The 13,538-nt window shown below is 45.2% G+C and overlaps 1 protein-coding gene across 1 annotated transcript in view; it reads left to right on the top strand.

Moving 5' to 3' along the window:
• The window catches only part of LOC103184779 (LIM homeobox transcription factor 1-alpha), a 107,495-nt gene that overhangs the window by 88,555 nt on the left and 5,402 nt on the right, over positions 1–13,538 (top strand). Inside the window, exon 5 of the mRNA XM_042335516.1 lies at positions 4,484–4,716. Within this exon, the coding sequence (XP_042191450.1) occupies positions 4,484–4,716 (233 nt within the window). The remainder of the gene's footprint in view (positions 1–4,483; positions 4,717–13,538) is intronic.

Genomic DNA, 13,538 nt, shown 5'->3' with positions numbered 1-13,538 from the left:
TAGAGAAGGTTAAGAGGAGAATTAATAGAGATGTTCAAAATTATGAGGGGTTTTGATAAGACTAAATAAGGAGAAACTACTTCCTCTGGTGGGTGGGTCAGTAACCAGAAGACACAGATTCAAGATAATTGGTAAAAGAACCAAAGGGGAAATGCGGAGAATTTTTTTTATGCAGACAGATGTTACGATCTGGAATGCACTGCCTGAAAGGGTGGTGGAAGCAGGTTCGATAGTGGCTTTCAAAAGGGAATTGGATAGGTACTTGAAAAGGAAAAATTTACAGGGTTAGGGGGTAAGAGCGGGCATGGGACCACAGGCACAGATGGGCTGAATGATCTTCTTCTAGGATTCTAGGATTCTGAGTATTTTGTGGTGATGTTAAACACACTGTGCGATGCATCACTGAAGCACAGCCAATCTGTACTGGGTTTGCTGAGCTGAGTTGGGGTATCTCAGATCTATCAGTGAGTATCCATCTTACAGATGCCTGCAATTCTCAAATTGCAAATGCAAGAGGACATGGAAATTCCTGTGTCTGGAATGGAATTCGAACTCTCTCTGGAGGGGTGTTACCCTGCTTTATCCAATTCTGGAGAGTATTAGGCGCAGGTTGGCAAGAGCCAAGGAAAATGAAGATCACAGAGGAAGCACCCAGACTGATGGCAAGAATCTCCTTTGTTTATTGGCTCGACAACTTTGTGTGAAATAAGTTTGGTTTCTTTTGGGTAAATCTCCGCTAAACATAACTCGTTCTGTAGCTGATCTGGGAGTGAGGACGCACAGTGTAGAGAGAGCTTCAGTTTGTCTCTAAGCTGTGCTGTCACTGATCTAGGCGTGTAGACGGACAGTGTAGAGGGAGCTTTACTCTGTCTCTAACCTGTGCTATCGCTGATCTTAGTGTATTTGCTGCTGGTTCCATATCTCAATCTGATGTACACAAAGAAATAAAAATATAAATGTACAGAAGTATTATTGTATCCAGGAGTGGTGTAAAACCACCAACACAAACGGGGGTGACATAAGATCTTTGAATACATACTCTATGCCTTCGGGGAGAGTGCCGAGACAAGACACTATTGGGCAGCTGTGTTCCCATCTCAAGTCCAAAGCCACAAGGAGAATCAGCCCCTGATTGTTCCCCCTGTCTTTAAATCTACTCTCCAATCCAGATAATTGATTCTGTCTGGAACAAAAACTGGAGCCCCCGAGGCTGACACTGAGCCGTGCTGAGGGAGCATTGTTGGTGGTGCCATCCTTCTGGTGAGACCTTAAACTGCCTGTTCTTGTGGTCCAGGTGGATGTTAAAGATACCAGGGCACAATTTGGAAGAAGAGTTGGGAAGTTCTTTCAAGGTCCTGGCCAATCTTGTTCCCTCGTCCAACTTCACCAAGAAAACAGATTCATTAATTTGTTACTGTAGGTGGTACATAGTTGGCATGGCTTTACTGCTCCATTTGCCTGTGTGACAGCAATCAATACAACTCATCGCAAGTAGCAGTTTGTCATATTGAAACGCCGGATCAAATGCAAGGATTATTTGGGGGAGAAATTCCATTTTGGGCCGAGAATTACTCTATTCGTGTAGCATTTTGAGTGATTTGTTGAATTCAGGCTTAACTTTGAGTTGTTTTTCTGTAGTTCTTGAAAGAAACTTACAGAAAACAGGCATCAAAATTAAAAAAAAATGCCAAACTCTGGTCACACTAAGATGTTAAGTAGAGTGAATTTCGTCCCCCAATTTTCACGCCTAAGGAAATGAGTGGTTTTGCAAAGAGGCATTTCTATCAATGTGGCAGATCTACAGTGGGGGAAATGGGAATCAGTTCATTGCAAGAAGCAGTTTGTCGTATTGAGACGGTGGATCAAATGCAACAATAAACAGCGAGTAAATGGAGTAAATGAAATAATACACTGAGAGTAAGAGAGTCTGAACACGTGTGAGCTGATGGAGTGGGTCACTTTGCACGAGGCGTCTGCTCACTATTCCGTGACGTGACAGCCAGAGTCAGGAGCTTATTGTTGCGCAGTCGCAAACTGTCCTATTGTTTCAGTCACGGTTTCTTCAGCGCTGGGTTCTTAGGAGGAAATGTGATAAGGAGGCGAGAGAAGGCGAGAGAGAGGCTGATTGTTATCAGGGCAAATGCCTGTCTCACTCGCTCGCTCTGGCTATCCCTTTGCACAAACACTTCCTTTGCCACTGTGATGGACTCTGCCGTTGGATTTCCTGGCTGTTATTTTTACAATGTGTAACAGCTCCTACAAAGGCTGCCATTTAATTTTCCCCCTTAGTAGTACAAAATATTCTGTGATACCTGAAATTACAATCAGCACTCAGCTCAGCTGTATCTGTTTCTATTTCTCTCCACCTCTCCCTCCCTCCCTCGCTTGCCTTCCTCCATACAGTTAACCAGTTATAAAATTGAAAAACATCTCTCTCTGCGTATCTCAGGACTCAGCGATTAGTGATGATTGATTGCTTGCCATATTTCATTAGCCAGTTGTTTAAATATTGTCACTCCTTCCACCCTTCAGTCTGTTGCTATGCTTTGAGCTGCAGAAGAAATTCCACACTTGCAGCCCCTAACAATAGCACAGATTATTCAGCAGCTTCTTAAACAGATTAGCGATGGCCGATTAAACAGATTAAGGGGGGGAAAGGTCTGTGGAAGCGTATTTTCTTTTATTAAACTGGGTTTGCTGTCTCCATGGTAATGTAGCTAATAACACATGTAGGACGAGCGGGGAATGTGTGAGGTTTTATTCTCCCCTGTCTGTCTCCTGTAATTTAAATCTGCTGGCGTACTCACCACTGGGGGAAAATGCACATACAAGGAGCTGGAAATCCAGACTATTGTACTGTAGTGCACCCAGCCTAAACATCCCACACGGGATAAACACGGGAGAGACATGCAGGTTGCGTGACATATTGCGCGCTTCACAGTTAAAGCACGTAGTGTTCCTGTTATAAATAATACTAATAATCCTTGTATTTGAAGTTGCGTCGTATCACTTCGTCAAGACATCTCAAAGCGCTTCACGGAATATATTGTAGATTGAGCTTACTGTATTTTGTGGGCGAAACGCAGTAGCCGATGGCGCACACCAGTGTCCCACAAACAGTTGTGGATTGAGTGACCTAAATTGTTAAACATCAACTGCATTGTATTCTGCTAGGTTTTATCCAATATATTTCTCATAGGTTTCCGTTGAATCGCACATTGGCGTGTTCAGCTCGGGTTGGCTCAGTGAATAGTGTTGCAATCCAACAGAGTAGATGTGTGTTGTTGTCAGGGGCTCAGAGACCAATTAACAGAGTTTGTGGTTCTCCCCACCTTTTCCTGTTAGTGGAGTTAGGTTGACTTTCTGTAACTCAGGTTGTGGCAATCCCTGATCCAATGGCAAAGTGGATAAAAGAACTAAGCCATACAACAATAACCAACGACAACAAATTACATTTCTACACTGCTTTTCACATCAGGAAGATGTCCCAAGGTGCTGGACAGTCAGGGATTTGGACCTGAGTTGGGGATTGAGATTAGGAAGGATGGAGGGCAAGGAGAGTGGGGGGGTAGGAGAGTGGCAAAGGTACGGTCCAAGAGGAGTGTCTTGTGACGGGCCTTGAAGGAGACAAGGGAAGGGGCGAGGCGAAGAGACTGTGGGATGGAGTTCCAATGGGTGGGGGCAGAAAGGACCCCAGGACTCACTATTTGGAACTCCATTCAGTCCAGGACTCCTGGTCTGTGCTGCGTGAGCTGATCTAACCCTGCTTTGGTCAACAAAGATACCTCCTCCCAATCATTACACCTACACTTGAAGAATGATCCCATGGCCAAGGTTCCTGAGCGGACTCGTGTGGCCTGGACTCCAACAAACAGCCAAGTTCTATGGCAGGGAATAGTTGAGAATGGTTTCTAGAATCATAAAATCCTACAGCACAGAAGGAGGTCATTCGGCCCTATGTGCCCGTGCCAGCTCTTTGAAAGAGCTACCAAGTAATCCCACTCCCCCGCTCTTACCCCATAGCCTTGCAATTTTTTTTTCCTTTTCAAGTAAATAAATTGGAGTCCTGTAGTGGTTAGAGCACTCGCTTTGCAAGTGAGAGACCTGAGTTCAATTCCAGGCAGAGGGCGAAACCTTGGGCAAGTTTCCTTACTCCACACAGAGCCTAATAATAATCCCTCCAAAACAAAACAATAATAAATTGGTCATTTTCAATCTACAACATTGCTGTGCGCAATTGGCTGCCGTGTTCGTCCACAAATATACAGTCAATTCACTTTACAGTGTGTTCTGTGAAGCGCTTTGGGACGTCCTCCCGACGTGAAAAGCGCTATATCAAATGCAAGGATTATTATTATTATTATTAATTCCCTTTTGAAAGTTATCATTGAATCTGCTTTCACCGCCCTTTCAGGCAGCACCTTCCAATTTTGTAACTCAGTTGATTGAGGATTGAATAAGTTCTCTTCTCTTGGACTTGCAGACTCTTCGCTGCCAAGTGCAGCGGTTGCCTGGAGACCATCGCGCCCACCGAGTTCGTCATGCGGGCGCAGAAGAGCGTCTACCACCTGCACTGCTTCTGCTGCTGTGTGTGCGAGAGGCAGCTCCAGAAAGGCGACGAGTTTGTGCTCAAAGAGGGGCAGCTTCTGTGCAAGAGCGACTACGAGAAGGAACGCGAGCTACTGAGTCTCGTCAGCCCGGCTGTGTCGGACTCAGGTATGTAAGGCAACCCCATGGACAGCGTAGGCAAGGCAAAGGTCAGGATAGCAGAATAATAATATTAATTCTTGTAGTTGATGTTGCCGTCGAGATGTCTCAAAGTACTTCACAGAATATACTGTATACTTTGTGGGCGAAATGCGGCAGCCAATTGCGCCCAGCAGTGTCCTACAAACAGTCGTGGATTGAGTGACCAATTTTTTTTTTGGAGGGATTATTACCCCCACCAAGTGATCCGCCAATCAACTAACAACCAGGTTCCTTCTTACTGCTAGTTAGACACAGGCATGTGGAGTAAGGAAACTTGCCTGAGGTTTTGCCCCACCTGGGAATTGAACCTGGATTTCTCTCGCTTCTGCCTGTGACCAATCCTGGCTCAGTTGGTAGCACTCTCACCAACCGAGTCGAAGTTTGCGGGTTCAATCTCCACATCGGGGTCTTTGAACTCATAGTATTGTAGGAAGTGCCATGCTTTATCATGCCGAGGTCCCGTCTGCCTGTTCAGGTGCACATTATAGATCATGTGGCACTATTCAAAAACCAATGGGAGTTTCTCTCTCCCAGTGCCCTGACCAACAGTTGCATATCTCAATCTGACGTCCACAAAAAAATCCTCCCATTAAAAGTGGTCACTCACTCGCTGGTTGTTTGTAGGACATGTTCCCCTACAAATACAGTTAATACACTTTCAGTAAAATCCCATAAAGCCCTTTCAGATGTCTTGACGTTGTGGTAAGGTGCTGTATCAAATGCAAGGATTATTATTGTGACCCATTTAACCATTTGATAATTTGTTGTGTCCAGGTGAAGTGATGGGCTCGTATTTGAGGTGTACTGTGATGATGGTTTTATATTGCACCATAAACTGCAGAATGTGTTTGAAAATGACCTTAAATCTTTGTCGTGTCTTGTCGCAATTGCTTATAACATCTCCTGCACGGTGATACCTCCATTGCAAGGCAACAGATGGACAGCTCAATATAGGTGTGAGGTGTCCGGCTATTTGCCTGAGAGATTTTCTCCGCAGCAGTGGTGTAGAGCCTGTTGGAGAGCCAGGCATGGGCTGGGAATTTGTGTCCGTGAACCAAGGCCTGGGCAACAATGCTGTGCCCAGTGTGAGTGGCAGTGGCAGATGGTGCCTCGCCTGCCCAATTTCCTGCCCCTCTCTGTGGGTGAGATTTTAGCCTTTGCTGCTGTAGATTGCAGATGGTGAAGCAGCGATCAAAGTATGTGTCTTGTAAGCACTTCAAGGTACCTATTGTTTGGTACACAACTCGATTGACTCGGGCTTGTAACTCACTCCCGGGATCAATTATTCTATATATAACGACCCCCGCCTCCCCCTCCCACCTACTGAACCTCTGAATTAGCGTTTTAAATAACTCCATATCATGCAATCATAGAAACTTACAGCATGGAAGGAGGCCATTTGGCCCCATCAAAAATGCATGAGTCCTGTCTGACGCATCTGTTTTCATGCTTTAAGAGGCCTCATAGGTTTGAGGGAGGTCTCCTCCCAGCCTCTCTAGGCCATGAGTTGCACCACTCAGAGTGTCCAAGCATGTGTATCAGCCTGGTGCAGTGAAGCACTCACTTCTCTGAGTCAGAAGGTTGTGGGTTCAAGCCCCACGTCGGGATTTGGAATCACACAGTCTAAGCTGATGCTCCAGCGCAGTGCTGGGGGAGGGGGGGGGGTGAGGTTTGCATTGCCGGAGGTGCCATCCTTGGATGAGACATTAAACCGAGGTTCCGTCTGTCTGTTCAGGTGGATGTTAAAGATCCTGCGCCGCTATTCGAAAAGAGAAGGGAGTTTCTCCCTCGCAGTGTCCTGCGAGGGAGAAACTCCCAGATAAAATTGCTCATTCACCTCATGGCTGTTTATGGAACACTGCTGTATGCAAACTGGCTGCTGTGTTTTGCTCAAAAAATACAGTCAATCCACTTTACAGTATAATCTGTAAAGCGCTTTGAGATGTCTTGACAATGTGATAAGACAAGCAAGTATTGTATTATTATTATAATCACAGCATGAGGACAGCCTCGCTCAGAGCGCTCCCTGGGGTCGGTGGTGGAAATGGAAGTGTCACACTAATGGAGTGGGCTGCACTCACCTGAAGTTCAAAGTTAATGTGCATTGATGTCATAATGCACCTGTATTATACCTGGTGTGAGAGTGAGAGAGAGAGAGAGAGCTTTCATGCTGGCACGGGTTCAATGAGGAAAATATTATGTTACCCCAGCACAGACGTCCTTCATCTTGATAATCACAAGACAAATGCTCTTCAGAGAAGACTGTGCTATCTAACAGCGATCTGATTGCATGTACAAGGTGTTCACATAGTCCTGTTACCCCCTCCCGTGTTTTTTTCTACAGTGCATGGACCAACAACTGAAACATGTGGAAAAATTATAATTGTATCTAGAAGTACTTAATTGTATCGAGTTCAAGTGTTTAACTGTATTTAGATGTTCAGAGGATCGGTGTGAGAGAGTATCATCATTTTCATGGCAGATAATGATCCGTCGCCATGTTCGGTGCCTCATCTTCCGTAACATGGATGGAGTCAGTGAGGAGGAAGTTATTGGTATCAGACATTGTTACGTTCAAAAATAAAACTAATGTAAGAAAAACGCAGGGGGTAACAGGACTTTGTGAAAACCCTGTAGAATACAGACCAAACTGAACCCTCTACAGAAACACGTGATAAAATCCATTTTCTGCTTCCTTGAACGTATTTATTTCAGTAAAAGTGACGGTGGTGATAAGGGGAGGAATTCCCTGCAGAATGTTCATCAGTGTGTGGGATCGAGGCACTAACACACATATCCTTCAGCTGCCCGCTCGGGCTGATGAAGTCTTGTTCCTAAAGAGGCTTAACTAAATTTTTATTTAACATTTTCATAGAAAAAGTGCCCAGGTTTACGCACCCCCAGATCCCCCGCATTGTCCGTCAGCCAGCCTGGCGCTTGGCGCTCCGGATGAATAGTCTATTGATGTCAGCATATTGCGGACTTTGTTCTCTGGGAGTCACATAGCAAAAGGGCAATCCGTGGAATGAAAGGAGCTTGGGAAGTGGTACTCAACACCATGTGCTTCACAGCCGTGCTCAGGGGCCTTTCACACTCTTCTGCTAATAGCGGAATTAGGAGCAGCATGTTTTTTTTTCTTTTCTGATTTAAACTAAGCAGAATATCAAAAGGGGCTTTAAAAAGCGCCAGAGCGCACCTCAAAGCCCGTTTTTATGAGAGGAGAGGAGATGAGAGGTGGCTCTCCAGAGGTCCGTGTGCAGGCTCTAATCCCGGCAACCCACGATTTAATGACTACTTTCTCCCAGTATGAAGAGACAATCCTGGGTAAACAAAGCCTGTCCAGGAGGAGTACAATTTCCAATTAAAGATCTCTAACATCCTCCCTCTCTCCCTCTCTCTCGGTAATGCCTGTGAACCAAGATCTTTATTAATTTGAGGGGTTCCTGAATGGCTCTTGTACTGGCCTCAGTTCCTTTTATGGAGGATTGACCGAGCAGGCTGGCATAGTGATGGCCTTTTTGCCCCTAGCGATGAGGAGGGGGGGCTTTAAAGACAACTTAATTAATGTTTGCATTCTTTGCATCGACGTTAAACCAGCAGAATAAATATTATACACACAGCTGGCACCCTATTTAGCCAAACACCACATGGGGAGTAATCCAGGCTCACTTTACATGGAAAATACCTGGAATTCGGAGTTGGAAGCCCAGGCTGAACAAGCTTGTTTGTTTAGTTTTGTAAAGAGCACCAGGTTGCCCTCTCTGTCCACATCTCGCTACCTCTCATTGTGGTCCGAAACACTGTTTATCCAGTGTCTTGGGATGTCCTCCCAACGTGAAAGGCGCTATACAAATGTAATTTTGTTGTTATTGTTGTGATGGATGAAAATATCCACTGTGTTGGTGAATTTCAGTGAAGCTTTTGACCGATGGAAGCTAAGAGGTTAACTTGGAAATCAAGCGCACCCGGACAGAGTTCAACTCAAAATTATGACTTATGTCTGAAGTGAACTAACATACAAATGTGTGACTTGCTCAACTATGTTTAGGGTGGAGAGAAGCCCCCAGACATTGAGATTGAATCTCAGTACACGCTAAGTGTTATAAAGACCAGCAATAATAACAAAAATAATCCTTGCATTTGATACAGCGCCTTTCACGTTGTTGAGATGTCTCAAAGTGTTTCGCAAAAGATATTGTAAAGTGGATTGACTGTATTTTGTGAGCAGCAGTCAATTGCGCACAGCAGTGGTCCACAAACAGTCGTGGATTGAATGTGCCAATTTTTTTTAAGGGACTATTATCCCTGGAAAGCGATAAACCAAACGACTAACAACCGGGTTCCCATTTACTACGAGGTAAACAGAGGTGTGTAGAGTAAGGAAACCTGCCTTAGGTTTCGCCCCACCCAGGAATCGCACCTGGGTCCTCTCGCTTGCGAGGCGAGGGTGCTAACTGCTATGCTACAGGATTCCCAATTTTTTGATCTGCAGAGCTGTATGGTCACTGTTTTCATTCCACACCACTGGAGAGAACTCACTGACTAAAGGAAGTCTTTAAGTCTCGAAGAACAATGGGGGAGGAGAGGAACTTCAAAGGCTCAGGCCAGAGGGGATAAGAATATGGGAGTGTTGAAAAAACACACAGGGTAAGACTCTGTGACTGAATCAAATGGCTTTCAGTCAACCATCCACTAAAGATAATTAGCGGTTTTATGATAGCTAATCATGTCGAAATGTCCCGAAGTGGCTCAGGAGCAATTTCTGTCAAATGCACTGAATGTTCTCGTAAGCAAATGTGGGAAATGTTTGGGCTAGCAAGGTCCCACACGCAGCCCATAAGGTAGTTGACCAATTTAACCTGGAGGATTATTCAGGACGTCGGGAGAAACTCCCTGCAAATTATGTCAGTGCATCTTTCATGTCCACCTGAGCAATCAGACGGGACCTTGATTTAACCCAAAAATGAGATCAAGCTGAATACTTGTGATTGCTGCACACATCACCTATTTTTATCTTCCGTGTAAGATGCTTTTCACGACGGCCTCTGGGGAGTTGAAATTGCAGCTCTATTTGGTGGCTTTGATCAATGAAAACATAGCTGCCTGAGGTTAGACACAGAACACTAAGTGTTACCTGAGAGGTGCAGAGGAGCAAGGAGCAAAGTTCTTCACAGCCAATTATCCCTCTGAGTGACACCGGTGTGCTATACCTCTTTAGGCTCTTCTAATCCAATGTATTTGGAGTGGAACGTGTGGGTTGAACTATGACCTATGCACAATGGTGAGATTGCACTGGGGGAAATCATCATTGAACAGGAAGTTTACCCAACTGGATACATTGTGGAGTCCCATGGCGTAGTGGTTAGAGCGCTCGCCTCGCAAGTGAGAGGGCTCGGGTTCGATTCCCGGGTGGGGCGAAATCCTAGGCTAGTTTCCTTACTCCACATGCTTCTGTTTACCTAGCAGTAAGTGGGAACCCAGTTGTTAGTCGATTGGCGGATAGCTTTCTGGGAGTAATCATTCTTTCCAAAAAAAAATTGGTCACTCAATCCACTCATATTTGTGGGACATTGCTGTGCACAATTGAATCACTGCCCAACACTCCCCTCTGAGTCATCTTCTCACAAATCTGAAAAGCGCTAGCTAGTTCCTCATAGTTCGTTCCTCTAACACTGGGGAGAGACAGCATCTGGTGAAAGATTGGAGCAGTGACTTTCACTTGTGAACCTCTTAGGATTGATCTCAAGCCTTCATTGTCAGTGTGTGGTAAACAGTGTGCTTGAGGTTGGCGAAATTGAGGAATGTAACACTGATAGGGTCCTATTTCCCACACGCCTCCTCTTTGTGTGACATAAGCTTCTAACTTGTGCTACATGACACTATCTCTCCCGGTGTCTTGGCCAACAATCCCCCAAATAAAATTGGTCATTCAATCCATGGCTGTCTCTGGGACTCTGCACTACTGAACACAATTGTGCTGCCACGTTTCACCCCTGAAAACACACAGTCAATTCACTTTACGATATATTTTGTGAAGCCCTTTGAGATGTCTCAACAACGTACTAAGGCACTATATGAAATGCAAGGATTATTATTATATTACACTACAGAGCTATGTGTCATACGGAGCTCAGCTGTGATCACCCTCACTCTTTTCTCCTTCGGACCCTCCCAGACAACAGAGACCTTCAGCCCATCCAGAATGCGATGCCCCGGTCCCATGAGTTAAAGGTTAGCATCCTCCCTCCATTGTAACACCACATTCTGTAAGGACTTTATCACGCCAATGTGAGGGTATGGACTTTGTTACATCAACAGGGATCGATAGTCTCAGATTTCCCTTCTGGGGAGACGTATTTGATGTTAAGCTGGGAAAGAGTGAAGCAGTACCTGCAGCTGTTAAAACCACAGCCCCAACTGTGAAAACATGTTCGTCTTCAACACGTCGCCTGGAGCTAAAGCCTTAGCCCATGACTTCACGTGACCTGCCTTTCTGTCTGGCCTCTCAGCCAAGACTACCATACATGCAAAGTTTATTTTTCCACTCAGTTTTGTTGACAGCACTTTTTTTATATATTAAAGAAAAAGGCAGATTGCTTTCATCAGAAAGTAAGGCGATTGACAGCACAGGCTGTCTGAGTCCTGAGCCCATGAGGAATGAAATACATTGTGGTTTCATGCATGGAGTCCCATAGTGTAGTGGTTAGTGCTCTCACCTCACAAATGAGAGGATCCGGGTTCGATTCCCGGGCGGCGTGAAATCTTTGGCAAGTTTCCCTACTCCACACGCCTCTGTTTACCTAGCAGTAAGTAGGAATCCGGTTGTTAGATGATTGGCGGATCGCTTTCCGGGGGTGATAATCCCTCCAAAAAAAAATGTGGTCAAGCAATCCACGACTGTTTGTGGGACATTGGCTGCCACATTTCACCCACAAAATAAGTCAGTTCACTTCGCAGTATATTCTGTGAAGTACTTTGAGACGTCTTCCCAATGTGAAAGCGCTTTACCAAGTGCAAGGATTATTATCATTATCATTATTATTGTTGTTATTATTATTATATTATTATTGGTTGCACTTTCTGCTGAACACACCCACCTTACTAACACGTTGGAAAGCCAAGGCAGCCTGATTGGAATTATCATAAGCATTTCCTTATGGGAGATGACATATTCAGATAGAGAGCTAGTCTTTCGCATTCAATATCCCACAAAAATGGCCAACACCAAAGGGAATCCAGTTTATCACATTCAATGTAAACTTATTGTACTTTTATGAAGAGAATCGATTGAGCGCAGGGTGTAAAAAGAAAAGTACATTTTAAAACTAGCAGACTGTAGTCAACAGCCTGTATATTTGTGCTGGTTTCTCTATGGTTGTCAGTCTGGGAAAGTTAGTGGGGCTCCTTTATTGATAAATTGTGTAATTATAGAGAAGATTATTAAACCCAATTACATGGCCCGCAGCCTCTGTCATCTTGAGCTGTGTTTGTTGTGGGTGGTATTTCTGACAGCCTGGGAGCGTAGGGATTAAAAGGCTCTCTGTGGCATTTGGTTTGAGGCCAAAAGCTTCTTGACATTGTGCCTCCCTCCCAGTGGTCCTCACTTTGCTCCCTTTGCTCAGCAAACACTGGGCTGCCTTAGCCTGCTCCGTGCCCCCTGCCGCCTCCGCTCCTCTATCGGCAAGACAGGCTTTCAGCCGTTCTGCCCTCCGTTCAGAGTCCCTCCGTCTCATCCCCTTCCTCCCCTCATTCCCTTTTCACCGTGCTTTTGGTCATCTTTCCTTAAAGTTTTGAGTCTTTCAAAAGCAAATTAGATAGATTTCTTTTAGGAAATCTAAATGTAATGTTGGGATACAGTATATAGTTTGGGATATGACATGTGCGTGTGACTGCCAGGATGGTGGAAGGCAAACTGGATGGATCTTGGTCTTCTTTCATCCAGCAATTTTCATGTTCATATGTTCCTCACCTACTTCGGCTCCCACCCGCATCTTGGGTGCCCAGCCAGCAGAGCCAATTGCTTTGAGACATCCTCCCAGTGTTATTTTAAATGCATTGCTGCATGGTGCTGTGCAGCTGTAGAAAGTGGTCTCGGTGTATCTCACTGCACAGCAGGTAGGTTGGTGGTTGTGGTGACAGCTCCACCTCTGCCTTTCCCCCGAGGAGGAATGTGTGAGGATTTTTTTCTTTTTGGTCAGCCAGGTGTCTGACACATGCGGAAACCCATCACCATGCTTAAGAGTATCCAAACCGAATTGAGAATTCCATGCATCCCACCAACATATGGAAATTCCAGAGATAAATTGTTGGAATGGAATGCGCACTCTCTCCCTGGAGGGACACATCCTGCTTACCTAATTCCAGACAGTATTAGGTGCAGGTTGGCAAGAGCCAAGGCTTGGGAACCACAGGGTGTGCGTTGGGGTAACTGCTGGAGTCTAACCAGCTAAAACTGAATAGCTTTCTATTGAGAGTACTGCCTGGCTCCTTATTTGAAGCTCAAGGAGGGCTGTGAAGATACCAACACCCACAGATAGGAATGGTGAACACACACCAACAAACTCTATAACTCTCATGAAATGCTGTCCACAATGTTAACATCCCATTGACTTCAATGAGTACATTCCATGAGGGATCCAGAAGAAAGAACGACTCAAAGCACGTCCTCGGGCAAAATTCTAACATCTGGCAGCTCCTTATTGAAACACCCACCATGGAGAATTGACCTCCCATGTTCTGGTTTACCATTCGTGGCGAGCTGGAGAGACATTTTACAAAAGAGCCAGGTA

Source organism: Callorhinchus milii, unplaced genomic scaffold (assembly GCF_018977255.1).
Source record: "Callorhinchus milii isolate IMCB2004 unplaced genomic scaffold, IMCB_Cmil_1.0 Scaffold5, whole genome shotgun sequence".
Lineage (NCBI taxonomy): Eukaryota > Metazoa > Chordata > Chondrichthyes > Chimaeriformes > Callorhinchidae > Callorhinchus > Callorhinchus milii.
Note: the sequence above shows the minus strand (reverse complement) of the source record. Positions and strands in the feature narration are given on the sequence as shown.